Genomic DNA, 14,782 nt, shown 5'->3' with positions numbered 1-14,782 from the left:
CAATCTCTAACATTATTTCTACATATTTTTGTTAACACGTTACTATTAATAGAATACTGTAACTGATAACTCATGTAATAATATATGAAATGCACGTGACACTGCTTTTCAGATTCCTTCCCCTAACTTACCTTTTGGTCCTGAGTGGGAGTTTTGTAAACGCTGCACCAGATCATTCCTGCTGATCTTTTCTAAAATCTTCATGGTCAGCTGCAGAGCTCTATGATCCTGATGTTTCTGTACCATTAGATCCACTGTGTCCTGCCTTCCTGCTTTCTCCAGCTGAGCCACTGGGATGCCTTTAAAGCCCTCCAGGATGTCATCCTGGTTCAGGAACCACTTGAACTTCTTAAACGCATCTTTGTGTAATTCCTCCAGAGTTTCCCAGAGCTCCTCTTTAAGTTTCACCATTATGCCCCCCTGCTGAAAAATAAGAGAAATTTTAAACAGGAAGAATATGTATTCAGTTCTCATCATGACACTTTACCAGTATGAATTCTGTACATGTGCATGTTAAATGTAAATCATCTACTGCTTGAACAAACAGGTCACAATTTATTTTCATAGTTTCAGTCTTTCATCACTGCAGAACTCATGACAATCCACAATATCACATGAATTCTAGCTGAATACATTTACATCCTCTGTGAGGAAGCAAACAACAAATGTTTTTCAGCCATATTCCAAGTGTGAGGCTTTTGGTGTCTGTATTTCATATCAAATGAGTATATCTCATTTTTATTGTTGTACTTTCGGTGGACATTATCATGTTTTTATGAAGTGCTGCCCTCTGCTGGTATTACAGCACATTTAAGGATAAACTTTTCTATTTTTACCTCACATACCTCTACAGGAGTTCATGAATGGTCAGCTGATAACGCTGGACGCTGAGGGGAGCTGTTTGTCCTGCAAATACCTGAAGGGAAAATAATAATAGAATAATAATTGAATAGATAGGGAAAAATTATTAAATCATCCCCTTAAACATACTGAAAACAGAATAACTTTTGTATCTGAATATTGTACGGCATCCATGGAAGTGAAACAAATTATAAACAAACACTGGAAAATTTCTAGAATGTGACCCAAGTTTGAATCATTTGTCACCCTCTAGACCTCATTTTTGTTTCAAGAGAAGCAGACATGTCAGAGATACTGTTTTCAGTTCTATGTATAAGGAACCTGCACAAATTAACTGGCTTTCTCAAGTGTATGGACATTATAGTTGTGGAAAATGTGCGCACTGTTTAAATACTCTTGATACCAAGACATTTAATTACCCTAATACAGGAAAGAAATATAATATAAAATAATTCATTAGTTGTCTCTCTACATATGTCATTTACATCCTGAAATGTCCATGTTGCTTGATGTATGTAGGCCAAGCGCCTTCTCACACTGAAAGTTGCTGAGCATAAAGCTGCCATTAGAAATGGGAATATGGATTATGCCATTGCGAGGCACTACAAGGAGAAGAACCATGGGTTGGCTACTTCCCTCAAATTTATTGGCATTGAAAGAGTGCGACCCAATCCAAGGGGTGGTAATTTGATTAACCAGCTCTTAAGAAGCGAGGCATTTTGATGAACCGAATACCATTGAACCTTATGGACTTAATGAAACACAGGATTTGAGTTCTTGCCTGTGATATGAAAATATTAACTTGTACTCTTTCCACAGGTAATTTGGACTCTTAGGGAGAGATGAACCACTAGATCCTCAGGCACTCACCCTTCCCATTTAGTGGTGTAGAGGGACAGTTGTAGGAACGACAGTCTATTCTGCTAAGGAGTTAATTTTCCTAATGGAGTTTAAATTATGTGAGATGGTGTATTCTTGTAACTTTGTAATATTGACCATGTAATGTTTTTTGAAAAATGTCTTTTTATTAAGTCCTTTGTAAAATGTTCACTTGAAAAAGTGAGGGTTGTGATAATTAGTCATGTGACTCAAATGTATTTATCATACTTGTGAGTATTCATGCAATTTTGCTGAACGAACCTGAAAAAGCTACAGGCAAAATGTGTTGTTTGCTCCTAATAAAGTCTCTCTATTTTCAGTCCTGTATCACCTACCAGTACTTCTACAGATGTTGGTAATAAACACTCATCCTGTTTCCTTTGGTTGAGCTAGATGCCAAAATCTGCAAGGAAGTTTATTTATACAGCAAATTTCATAGACAAAGGCAGTTTAAAGTGCTTTACACTATGTATTGAAGCAGAGCATAATGACCGCCTCCTGTTTTCACATTTCCTGGAGTTCACTCAACTTCTTTCTATCAGCCGAACACCAGGAAAGGAAGCAACTATGGCTGCATCTCACAGCAAGTATTTTTGTTCTACAATTAAAATGTCTCTGAACAAGACATTGTTGAAGGATGAACACTCTTATGGCCTTTCTTGGAATGATCTCCCATCATACAATTTTTTAAAAATTATCTAAATTTTTAATCACAATTTTATGTGCCCTTGCTCACAGTTGGCCCAACATAGGATAATTATTTTCTAACCATCCAATCTCATCACTATGACTCCTTCAGACATAGAATCTTTAATATAGCTGACATCATGACCGTATACCTAAAAGAGCACTCCATCGATTCAGCATTGCTTTCCTATAACATTGATTCACAATGGATAGTTTATAAACCAGGATTGAATTCAATGCAGCAGAACCAGAGAGATCATGTTTTTTATTTCACACGTTGTTCTCTCCTATCAAAACCTGGTGCCCACATTACCCACAGTGCAATACAACTCGATTCACTAGATTCGGATGTGTTAGTAGAGACTAATGTAAATCAAAATTTTATATTATATTATGGCTGATACATAAATGTGTAGCTGGTCATATGTATACTTTTAACTTCTTTTTACACTGTTTTCATCTATATAAATGCATTTTTATTACTAAAAAAAGATCAGATAATCAAATTTGTAGGTAAAATCTTAATCTGCAAAGTCAGTAATTTACTCTGTCAGATACATTCAGTGCAGTAGAGAGAACAATATTCACCTAAGAAATGTATTGGAGTAAAATTATAAAGTAGGAGGAAATGCTGACTAAAAATTGCCATCAAGTACAATAAAGTAACCATAACCATTGAGTAAATCATCTCCAGTACACGTGGTTTTCATTCACACTCAATGAACATATAAACCATCTCCTTCGTCATTATGACACCTTGCAGATAACTGAATCTGAACTGCAACATTTCCAAAAACATGTTTTGCACTCTTAAGCTCTTCTTTCCTGCTCACACAGACAGACAAGTTTAAATTACTGTCTGTCCAGAATGACGATAAAAAGAAATATCGGCAAACCTTTAGAAAATAGTTTCTCAAACATGAAATAAAATCATTTCAGATGTGAATATTTTCAGAGAGGCAGAGTTTAACTTACTCTACATATTCTCATCTTACCTCACCTCTGATTCTTCTACTTCATCAGTCTCTGTTACAGTGACACGCCCTGAGACTAAACTCTGATAATCAGTCCTGTGTGCGTGTAGGCTGCTGTTTCCTCATAACTGATAACGGATGATGATGAATGTTTCCTCATATTTAAGTTCACAGTCTGACTGGTCTGATGGCAGTTCACTGTGAGTCGACCATGGTTTGACGTTTCCTGTAAATCCACCATCTACAGTGAAGTAAGGAGGAGCCAATGTTCCAGTACTGATTAATGATGCTGATAGTAAGTTATTTCTCTTTGAAACACCTTAAACCCGTCTACTTTAATATGGAAGTACAAGCAGTAGTACTGAGAGGACCTGCTTTGGATTATAATTATAAAGTTATTATGGCAATAATCTCATACAGTTAAGAATGTTGTGAATTTTTATTTATGTAGATCAAAATGACAGTGATGTCCAAAATATACATGTTACACAGAATACACAGAAAAATGGAGTCTGAGCACTTCCAGCTAATTTAGCCTGGAGCTGCTGCGTCCATCAGAGATGAGGAGCTACAGAGGTCTGCTAACCTCACTTCTTTCTAACTCCACACCCACAGATTTTTTCAATCTTCAAACTTGTAGTTTTCACTTTACACCGACTCTGACTTTCACACATCTTCCTCTGGAGAAACAGAAGGCTTTAATCAATGCTTTTTTCAAAATTATTTTTTGGCATTTTGCCTTTAACAGTCAGTGGAGAGAGACAGCTTGTATGTCTGTATCAGTGTGAGTGAGCCATGTTCTGAGCATTAAAGAAAGTATGACAATAATGCATTTAGAAATTGTTTCTTTCCTCATTGAAGTCAAGTGCAAGAGGTAAATTTCCACAACAACACAAAATGGACGTATAAGTTGATAGGACAAACATGTTGACACGCAGTGCCTTTTTTACATAGCAGCCACTGAGCAACATCAGTGTGGAGTGGTGTCTTTGTCCATGTCTACAAATATGAATCTCTTTAGCTGTTCCACTTTATTCACCAGCAAGTCTCTAAATGTGTAAAACCAAAACAATGAGTTCAAACAGTGTAAATAATGTGTAATAATTTACTGTGGGTTCATCACTACGTGCAACCTTTCACATCACATGTACAGTCCTCATCTGATCCTTTGCTCATATAAACATGTCAATTATATAGATATGGATTTAATGATTATTTCATCTCATGCCTTCTCACCAGTGCAACTGTTCAAGACCTGCATGGTAAATGCAACTCAAATCATCTGAGACTTTATCACACAGACAACAAAAGCTCCAGTATTTTCTGTTGTTTTCATACTTTTCAAAATAGTTTTCAAAGGTTTTAAAACCTTTTTACTGCCGTTACAAAAATGCATCTTGCTCCTTCTTTAAAAATAAATCTTAAATTACAACATTTAATTATGTCCTAAGTATCCTTATTACCAGAGGAACATACTCATTTATTTACCTTTTTCTTTCAACATTTTATTTCCACAGATGTAAACAACTTGTGGATAATAATAATAATTTCAAATAAACTTCACAAAGGATGAACAGCAAGGATTGGTCAGACAAGACTGGAAAAAGTCATCTTCCCAAATTCAACCTCACCAGAATGCAGAGACAAAGAGAATTATGTATATAATTTAAAGACCATCAATATGGAGGAATTTTATACTTGAGCACAGATAAATGTGTTTTTATATTTATATTAAATAAAACTCACCAAGCAGGATTCAGAGTTCTTCAAATGTAGAAAGATCAACGATACAGTTAAATTATTCCATCTGACACTTCAACTAAAGGTTGTCTTTGAGTTTCCAGATGAAGTTTCTGCTCTTTAGTCACAGAGAGGAAGATACTGTTCTGACCTCAGCTTCCTCTTTCTTCACCCTGTTGAATTCCCCCAACTTCCGCCATTATAAAGCTATGTGCACCTTTCACAAACCACCACTTCTTGTCATCTTTCTGTGTGTACAGGCACACTTCTAGCTTAGTTTCCACATTTAGGTACACTAAATGTGAGCACAGGAATGAAGTATCAAACCACCTCCAGAAAGATATAAAGTAGAAAACAAAACAGAACATAATTCACCTGTATGGTGGGAGATGTGCTTCCTTCTGCTTCAGCAACATAGGCCTTCTTCAACTTAGTTATTACTATAATTACAGAAGCAAACAATTAGAAAGTTCATCTAATTTCTATGCCACATCTCATCCTTGATAGTTAAAAAGTCAACTACAGCACACTGTGGAAACCACACGACTGATGCTGATGTGCATAGAAAGATCTGACCTCCTTTTTGCAGAGTGAAACTTTCGCATGAGAATTTTTGTTTACCACACATGAAGAAATGTTTAGTACATGTTGTACTTCCTGCCTTTGTCACCTTATCATTATTGTCTATATTTCCTGTAAAAGCAAAGACAAATGTAACCCTTGTTACGATGTAATAACGGAGCACAGGTAAGTAATAGTCAATAGTAATAACTGGACCAGTAACAGAAGACACTAAGCTTTTAAGAGCCAGTATTTTGAACATCAATAATGACACAGACAACAATGGTTTGAATGTTTGTGGCCACTTGTTATTTCAAGCTGAAAGGTCAACATGTAATACAACAGCTTTTTGGAAAGAACAATGTATGAAAAATAACAAACTAAAATAATAAAGCCAGCAAAATAAAAATAAAAGATACTCTTTGTTCCCAAAGTTAGTACTTATTGTGTTGGGGCCCTTTTCTGACTGTCAGTGTATCACTATTTATTTTAGTCCTACCGCACAGTCCATGAGAAAGGAGAAACCAAGGAACCCTGCACGCATCTCAGGTTCGATACCAGTGGTTCAGTTCGGCTCACCACCCAGTTCACACTGGGAATCTCTGGGTCTAGGGATCTGAAGCGTTGTAGGAGTCCGGCAGGAAGTACTGGCTGCTCCCTTTTTTCTTTATGTATCACCAAAAACCTGACTGACCTGAGTCAAAGTATGAATGAGCTTTACAGCATTTCACCTAGGCAGACCCATGAAAATCATCCGGCCTCTCACACTGCTTTACAATCCAATGGATGACAAAAGATTTTATTTTCTCTATGTCCCAACAGCACTCGAGGTAGCCAGTGTGGTTTGTTTCATAAAACAGGAAGTTATAACAGGAAACGGATCGCCACTAGCAGGTGGGAGGATGACTTGAGAAAGTGGCCATAAATAACGTAGCCGGATACAATTAATTATTTTGTGGTGTCCCTTGGAGTAGATGGAGCCACTATGAAAAATTACAAGAGCACTGAATCCCACCAGTATCTTCACATATTACTCATCAAGTAAAAGTTGATCTGATATTTCTGGCCAGCAGTCCAGTGCACTGGGCCTGGGTACTGGTGACAAACCAGGGACCAGTAGAGACAGCAGGGTGCTCCTGGACACTGGCCAGAGGAAGTCATGCAGCCACACAGCTTCAATTCTGTGGAAGGTAAGAAAGTAAGATGTTGTTTTTGTTTTGTTTTTTTAAATCTACAATGATTGTCAAGCATATAGCACAAGGGCATAGTGCTCTATTTGAAAGTATAAACTCAAGTCCCGTTAGCTGATAATCTTTCATAATATACAATTATGAGGTTAAATTAGGTTAAAAAAAGCTGTTTTCTTTGTCTTGTCTAATCAAAAAATAGAATATTACCAGAAGACTATTGACCCATGTGATGTTGCATATGAATTGTTTGCAGCTACTTCAATTCAAATAGCCTCTAACAACACTGAAACTGTGATAATGTACAATTTATATCATTTGTACTAAAAACATGTTCATATTAAAACAATGGAATAAAATTAAACTTGTAATGTGGGTAATGCTAACATGCTATTTGTTTATCAGAGAACTGCGAGAATGAGAATCATGGAGAATCTGTAAGTATATAGTCAAATCTCATTTTGGTAGAAGGAGCAGGTAAGTGAGCTATGTCAAATCTTCTCTACATCAAAACATGATATATCCAATATGAAATTCCAATGAGAAGTTGAGGGAGAGCCTGAACCACCTGAAGTTGCCTGTAAGAAGCCTGTTCTACAGATGTTGTAACGCTCAGCTCAGAGAAGAGCCATCCCAGCCAGATTCCCTCCCACATGGTGGGCATGATGTTCCCACCACCTGCCAGAAGCGTCTGTTATGTTACAATACCTTTGTTACACTTGACCTGAGCAAGTCTACAACAGTGGAACACATCACCAAGGAGCAGAGTGCCTCGCATATGTGGCGTGATGCTCGTAAAATTCGCATCACTGCCAGCTCTGCCAAGAAGGTTCCAGTTAGAGCCGTCCTGAGAAGTTCCTCCAAGAGCTAGCTTCCCAGGAGCTCAAAGGCTGCAGCTACTCTGTCAGTCGCAGAAGAGCCATGGCTGTTAGCAAGCCCTGATGGAGTGTTGAACACTGAGGAACTGTTAGAGATCAAGTGGGAAAATCCTTTGAGTCTCTGGAAGACCTCTTCAGCAGCAAGACCTCAGATGTGAAGATGGTGGAGGGGACATTTCAACTCCAACCACATGGGCCACGTGGTTATTACATGCAGGTGCAGCTGGGCATGTTCTGCACAAGGCTGACAGCATCGAAGCTGCTCATCTGGACCCCATCACAGCAAGTCTTGCTCAGTGTTGCTTATGATGCAAATTCCCGTGCAGAAATGGTGCCAAGGTTCAGGGCTTTCTATTTTAAACATATGCTGCTTCATATTTCCAATGAATTTCAGGCAGGCAGGTTGTCACTGAGTGATGGTACAAGCAGCTCTGCGAAAGCTAGATCCAAACCCACCGTTAATATCTGCTCTGTAATTCACTCTCTCTCATCCTATTGCAGATACCAATGAAGACCTCTGGGCCTTCTGCACCTCTGGAAAGTAGAAAAGAATTAACAGGTCAAAGCAATTTAACAGTAATTTCATTTTAATTTATGTGTGAATGCTTGTGTCATCAATTAAAAAAATCTACACACACTAATGTCCTAGTTTGGTGCTGGTATTACCATCATGCTTATGTAATGCTTATACTAATATTCCAGCCATGTTGCCTTTGACCATCACCTTGAGGTTGGTATGAGTATTACATCTGTGGTGCTGTTTTTTTGAGTGTGCAGTACTTTCCCCTTTTCTGTATTTATTTTACCAAACTAGGACACTGTTATGTATTGATTTTTCTTTCAACTGATAACTCGAACATTCACAAGAATGTGAATGAAGATCAAATTAATGTCACGGGTGTTGTTTTTTTCTTCATAGAAATGGTTTCACTTGTATATAGTATACATTTCTGAAAATTGTTGTGTTGTTATTCAAAGTTTTTTAGCACTCTGTTTATGGTGTTTTGAAGAAACACTTATACACATTCATAAAAAACCTTCTCACCCTTTCTTTAAATCAGAAATACAACATTCTCATTTAGTAATCATTAATTCATTTTAGTTTCTTCATTCTTCATGGTATATGTGTAATAAGCAGAATGTTTGCTTCTACAAAATCAACACACTCTTAATTTAAAAATGCAGTTGATGAACTGAGAGAAAATGTCTCCTGTTGTGTTTTAGCAGTTATTCCTTTTCACAACATTAGGACAGGTGCAGATGAAAATGTGACACTTTTTTTGAAAACATTATCATTAGTTTCTTCAAAATTAAAATTGTGATGCCAAAAGTTATTTAATACAATACTTTCGTTCAGCCACTAATAAAAGGCAGCAAGTGCCAGTATAGAGCAGAGAGAGAGCTTCAGCCCTGAGTCTTTGTAGAGAGTGGGGAGGTGCAGAGAGTCTAGTATTTGTATTTGTATCTGTATTTGTTGAGGCAGCAAAATTATTTGTATTTGTATTCAAATAAAAGTTGAAAGAGGCTTACAAATCCTGTTTTTGCTTTTATTACGCTTTTAATTTTAGAAAATGAAAGTGTTACAATAAGTGTTTATGAATAAACTACCTTACAAAGGAGGTCCTCAAACTGGGTCTCGAACTGGAGTCTCTCAGATCATAGACGACTGTGCTGATTACTGAGCTAAAACTTTACTCTCCACCTCTTTGCAGACAGACCTCTAACTAACAAATATTTTTAAAAATATTTGTATGAAACAAATATTCGTAAAAAAAACAACACTATTTGTGCTTTGCTGAATAATGTATTTGTATTCGGGCCCACCCCTAGTAGAGAGGTTCAGCACATTGTGTTCCTTGGTCAGCAGTGGTGGGCAAAGGCATCAGGGGGAGACTTGATCCGTAGCTATGGTCGATCAGTGTGCAGTCCTCCCACTGGGTCCCAACATCTCTCTTGGAGTTTGGCAAATCCAGATCCATGGCTTCCTGCTCCATATTGGGTGTTGCATTGTCATTTAGTAAAATAGTAAATTAGTAATTAATTAATGATATGTAGCCTACAAACAAATATAATTCCCACTGTAGACTACTGTAAATGAGAAATTTTCATTAACTAATTATCCACAATGATGGCAAATGTTCAGTGAGCTTCAGCCCCTCCCATCAGGCCCACGTCTTCAGGTCTCCAGCTGCAAAAGTAACAGAGCAAGGAATTCCTTTATCCCATCAGCCATCGCTCTCTATAACAGCACATAAAAGCAGCACATAAAAACTCCTCGTACTCACAGCAGTACTGCAGTCAGTGCTGCACAGTGGAAACTATCGTATTTTGTATATTTCTGGGCTGCATTGTGTCTTCGCTCTCATTGAATGTTTGTACTCCAGGAGCACTGCTGGACACTGCTATGTAGTAGTTTTGTGTATTTGGGTCGTCACATGAAGGATGTGTGCCATGTGTGGATGATGTCTTGGATTGCTTTTTTCTTCTTAGTGTGTATGTTTCTTTCATTGTGTATGTTAAGTTTTGGACAAACACTGCAAACCAATTTCCCTCTTAATCTTAATTTTTCTCTATTTTTCCCCTTCTTAGTGATTATTTTTCATGCTGTTCACCTGCCTGATCACTAACTGTCCTGTCATTGCAGATCCTGCCACCCCCATCTGCCCTGCAATCACCTCATTCCCCTCACCTGAGTTCCCCGCCCATCTCCTCACCTGGATCCCATTATGCTCATCAGTCACTCCTCATATACTGGCCCAGATTTTCATACCCCTCGCCAGATTGTGTAGTGTGTTTGCCTAGCTTCCCAGCATTACTGTAACGGGTATAGGTTGGACCCAATAGCAGCACAAATGACACGGGTATAAACTTTGCAGTCTTTATTTCACACGATGTCAGGGCAATATTAGCACGGTCAGAGAAACACAGTTTTTGAACCCCGATCTTCCACTCCCACAGCAGACAAAGACCAGGGAACAGGCAGGCAGAACTCAGAGTCAGGGACAGAAGGCTGGTGGGTTTACCGGGGCAGAGACGAGGGGCGATGACAAGCTGATCAGAAACCGGGAAGGCAGTCCAGTGAAGATAGCAAGATGACTGAGCATAGTAGCGTAGACAATCTGACAAGGAGGGAGTGGGCCGAGGCAGCTTATATACTGGCTGATTGCAGATGATGAGCAGGTGGGAGCGTCAGGTGAAGGTGGTTGAACTAATGAGGGGTGTGGCAGAGCAGAGAGTGAGACTGAATGATTGGATGATTGGATGATTCCCACAGCAACAGGTGAGGGGGAGAGCAGACTCTGACACATTTCCCATCTGTCAGCTTGCCTGTCACCTGTTACCCTGCCTGTTTCCTGGTCTGGAGATTTGCCTAGTCCCTTGGATTTATCTGCTTGATCTGCCTGCCGGACTGGTTTGTGACCCCTGCTTGTTTTTGGACTAATTAAAGAATATTGGACTCTGCTCCTGTCTCTGAGTTCATGCTTTTGGATTCCTAGATTCTGAGTCATTACACAAAATGATTAATAGGGACATCTCTAACTAGATTTCCTCTCCCCCTCCCCAGATTTTTTAAAATGTCTTTTTTCATGTATTTATTTCTCCTTGTTGTGTGTGTTCAGTCTGTATGGATTGCTGCTTTCTTGTATCATCACTTGGTGGTGCTGTTTCCTTGTTTGTCTGTGTTTTCTTTAACTTTGTACAATCTAAAGTTAGTAAATTTCCTTGAACAAACCAAGTAGTAACAGCAAGGGGGTGTTCCATCAAGCTGGCTAGCAGGATAGCCTGGCTTATTTTGATAAGCTTTGCTAATTTAAGTGAGAGTTCCGTTCCATCACTGCAGCTTATGAGTCCCAGCTCAGTAACCATGGTAACTTAGTCAGCAGAACTAGCCTTCTCTGTGGCAGGCTAACAGTCAAGCTTAGCTCACCTGCATGTCAAAGAATGTCCAACAGATGGAAACAAACAAAAGACGGTTCCATCAAGTGTCTTTTCGTACGTGCATCACTTGTCTGTGTTCAGAAAACATAAAATAGAAGAACTGTGAGGGACTTTTACAAAAATACTTAAGTAAATCCCCATTTTATTCGTGGTCACTCCTGTATTGGACTGGACCCTTTAATTTAAGAGCTTAGCGTTTATAATTTAAGAAATAAAAGTGTGCCAGCGTTATTTTGTAGTTATTTATTTATCCATTCACTCATTTTGTTCAAGATGTGAAGACAAAAAGAAAATTAAAGTCCAAACCATGACCTTCTGCTGTGTTTAAATGTATACAGTGTTAACTGCTTATAGTAAGCAAAATTCGCTGCTCTCTTCACCTGTTCTGCCGCCGGGGAAAAGAAGGAACTTGTCATTGCCAAAAGTCAGAGCCTGCTGCTTCAAAAATGCGCACAATGCGTTTGAAACAGCTGTACTGTATTTTGAAACAGTCAATAAAATTCAGTAACTCTATATTCATGTAGGGTAATACATATACAAATGTCAATTAGATGGTATTCTGCATGAAAAATAAAGAAATCTGTCATCAATTTTGTGCCAAGCCATCTCCTTCACCTTTTTAATTGTAGCAGTTTTGCCTTTTTTGGTGATAACTCCTTTATATTCTTCATATAGTTTCATCAGCAGGTTTTTTCTGCTGCGGAGAAAAACACCGCTCTAGTTTTGTCTTCTTTTTGCAACATAGTATCGTCTTTTTGACAATTGACTGTTCTGGGCTACTTATGTGCACACGTGCACTGCAAGCTTATTCCAGTCTGGCTAGACTTAGCGTTGACTAGACGCAGCTCAGCTACATAAGTGGAACGGCTTGAGCCTCAAGTGAAAGTTGACATTAATTCTAGCCAGGCTTTTTCAAGTAAGCGCAGCTTTCTTTAGCTGCGTTGATGGAAAACCCCTCTGGTCAGCCAAACATTCAAACATGTTTTGTCAACAGAAAAACATACAATTCAACATATATGAGAATAAAGCTTCTGATAATAAATGAATGATGAATAAATATTAACTCAGGTGGAAATGGAAATCTATCAATAGACCAAATTACACAGACAATTCTTTCCAGCCAACATTACAGAATGTTTTACACAAGACTAACACAAACATAAAAATCAACCAGTAAAACACACATAAGATTCAATTTTAAGATGTGCAGCATATAAAGCAAAACTAATTGGTAGATCAGTGGATAAAATAAGTTTTAAGAGGTGATTTAAAGGAAGACATTGACTTATCAGACTGAGTTCCTCAAACAGATTGATCCAGAGCTCTGAGAGCAAAGATTCAACAGATTCTACAACAATTGCATTCACACCGCTCTGTCAGTCAAAAGGGATTTAAATTGATTAAAAGGCTCATCTAATTTTACAAGCTTCTGCAAATTGGTCCAGTTGTGTTGAACACAGTATTTAAAAGTCTATTTCCTAATATTAGTACTAACATGATGATTATTGAGGACTAAATAGTCTTGGGACCAAGTACAGTGTGGCAACTCTGAGATGTAATCTGGAGCCATGAAGAGCCTTTAAATATAATCAATCAAATTTTTGCAAATCAATCCTAAAACAAACAGGTAATAAGTGAAGTGATGATAGAAATGGAGTAATATGATCTCTTTTCCTGGTTTTAGTTCAAAGTCTGACAGCAGCAGTGTTCTTTGCTAGTTTTATAGATATTATTTGAATATGTTTTAATGGTGAAAACAGGACTGGACGAGCTGCTGATATGATCATCAAAACTTAGACTGAAATAAAAAAATACAAGTTTTTCACCACAGGCTTGATGTTTTTATTAACAGAACCATAATATGATTTGACCTGCATGCAGGTTTTCTGGACCAATGACAAATTCTTTTTGAATTTTATTGAAATGAAATTTGTGGACATCCAATCTGTAACATCTTTCACATCTGGGCCCGTATTTATCAAACGCCTCAGAGCAGGAAATCACTCCTAATTGGCCAAAAATGATCAGTGACACATCTCTGGTTCCACTTTTAGGCGAAAAAGCCTTTTATCAACTTTTCAAACTTGGTAAATGATTCCTATCTCTGCCAGTATTAAGGAGCTGCAGGAGATGGAGTTCAGGCAGATACTTCCTGAGAGGAGAGATGTTTTGGGAATGCTTGATGACACTGAGCTTATTAAAAAATTGTTTGGGCAAAAACAGAATAATTTCTGAGACTGACTTTGTGTGTGATGCAGAGGAGAACACATGATGTTTCTACACAACATAATTTAAATAAATACAGAACGTCCTCACAATGTTACACTTTATCGTAACGGGGGAAATGCAGCTGTGCAACAGTGACAATTCTGTCAGAAGCGACAATGATGGAAGTCATGAATCAAACTTTGATCTGGCTTAATGCACGTCGTAAAGATAATGAGCATGACGAGGGTCCTCAGTTACAGCTCACTAAAACTTTGATTTACACACAATCATGTCATCTGCATAATAAAGGATATCTCAACTTCATTACAACAGCTCAAATATTTTATAGGCTTATTTTTTATTGAGGCTCCTTCAAATAACAGCAGAGCTACAGCCTTATATTTGAGAGAGGAGGATGCACCTGAACAATATATGTTTTTATTGTTATGCTGTATTTACCTTCATGTAGAGAACACAAGTTAACTTTGGGTGTTGTTGAAAGAGGAATTGGACAGTGGAAGAGAAGATGTTCTTCATGGAGTGGGTTTGCAACATGTGTCTGTGCAATATGTGCAAGATGCAGCACTATTACAGGCTGTGAAACCATGTGGCTGAACCAACATCATTTCACACAGCTGAGTCTAATTACCTGTTATCTTAATTAACATATAGGCTCCATTGATTTCCCAGGTTTTCTTTGCAGTTTGTAAATATCATCTTAAACTAATTTTGGCATCATAGTTTTGTTCCATAACCTTGGTAAGTTACCTGCCTGGTTACCTGCCTATACACATAATATACCAAATTACCACTGTTTAATATTTCCAGCTGAGACTGTGAGAAAACTACAACACGTCATCATTGTTTC

At 38.0% G+C, this 14,782-nt stretch overlaps 1 protein-coding gene across 1 annotated transcript in view; it reads right to left on the bottom strand.

Moving 5' to 3' along the window:
• Positions 1 to 14,782, bottom strand: part of LOC121891262 (NACHT, LRR and PYD domains-containing protein 12-like) — an 82,716-nt gene that overhangs the window by 5,171 nt on the left and 62,763 nt on the right. The window contains exon 2 of the mRNA XM_042404088.1: positions 132 to 423. Within this exon, the coding sequence (XP_042260022.1) occupies positions 132 to 411 (280 nt within the window). The 5' untranslated portion in view covers positions 412 to 423. The remainder of the gene's footprint in view (positions 1 to 131; positions 424 to 14,782) is intronic.

This window comes from Thunnus maccoyii, chromosome 23 (assembly GCF_910596095.1).
Source record: "Thunnus maccoyii chromosome 23, fThuMac1.1, whole genome shotgun sequence".
NCBI classification, from domain to species: domain Eukaryota; kingdom Metazoa; phylum Chordata; class Actinopteri; order Scombriformes; family Scombridae; genus Thunnus; species Thunnus maccoyii.
The sequence above is the reverse complement of the archived record's forward strand: the minus strand, read 5'-3'. Positions and strand labels throughout refer to the sequence as shown.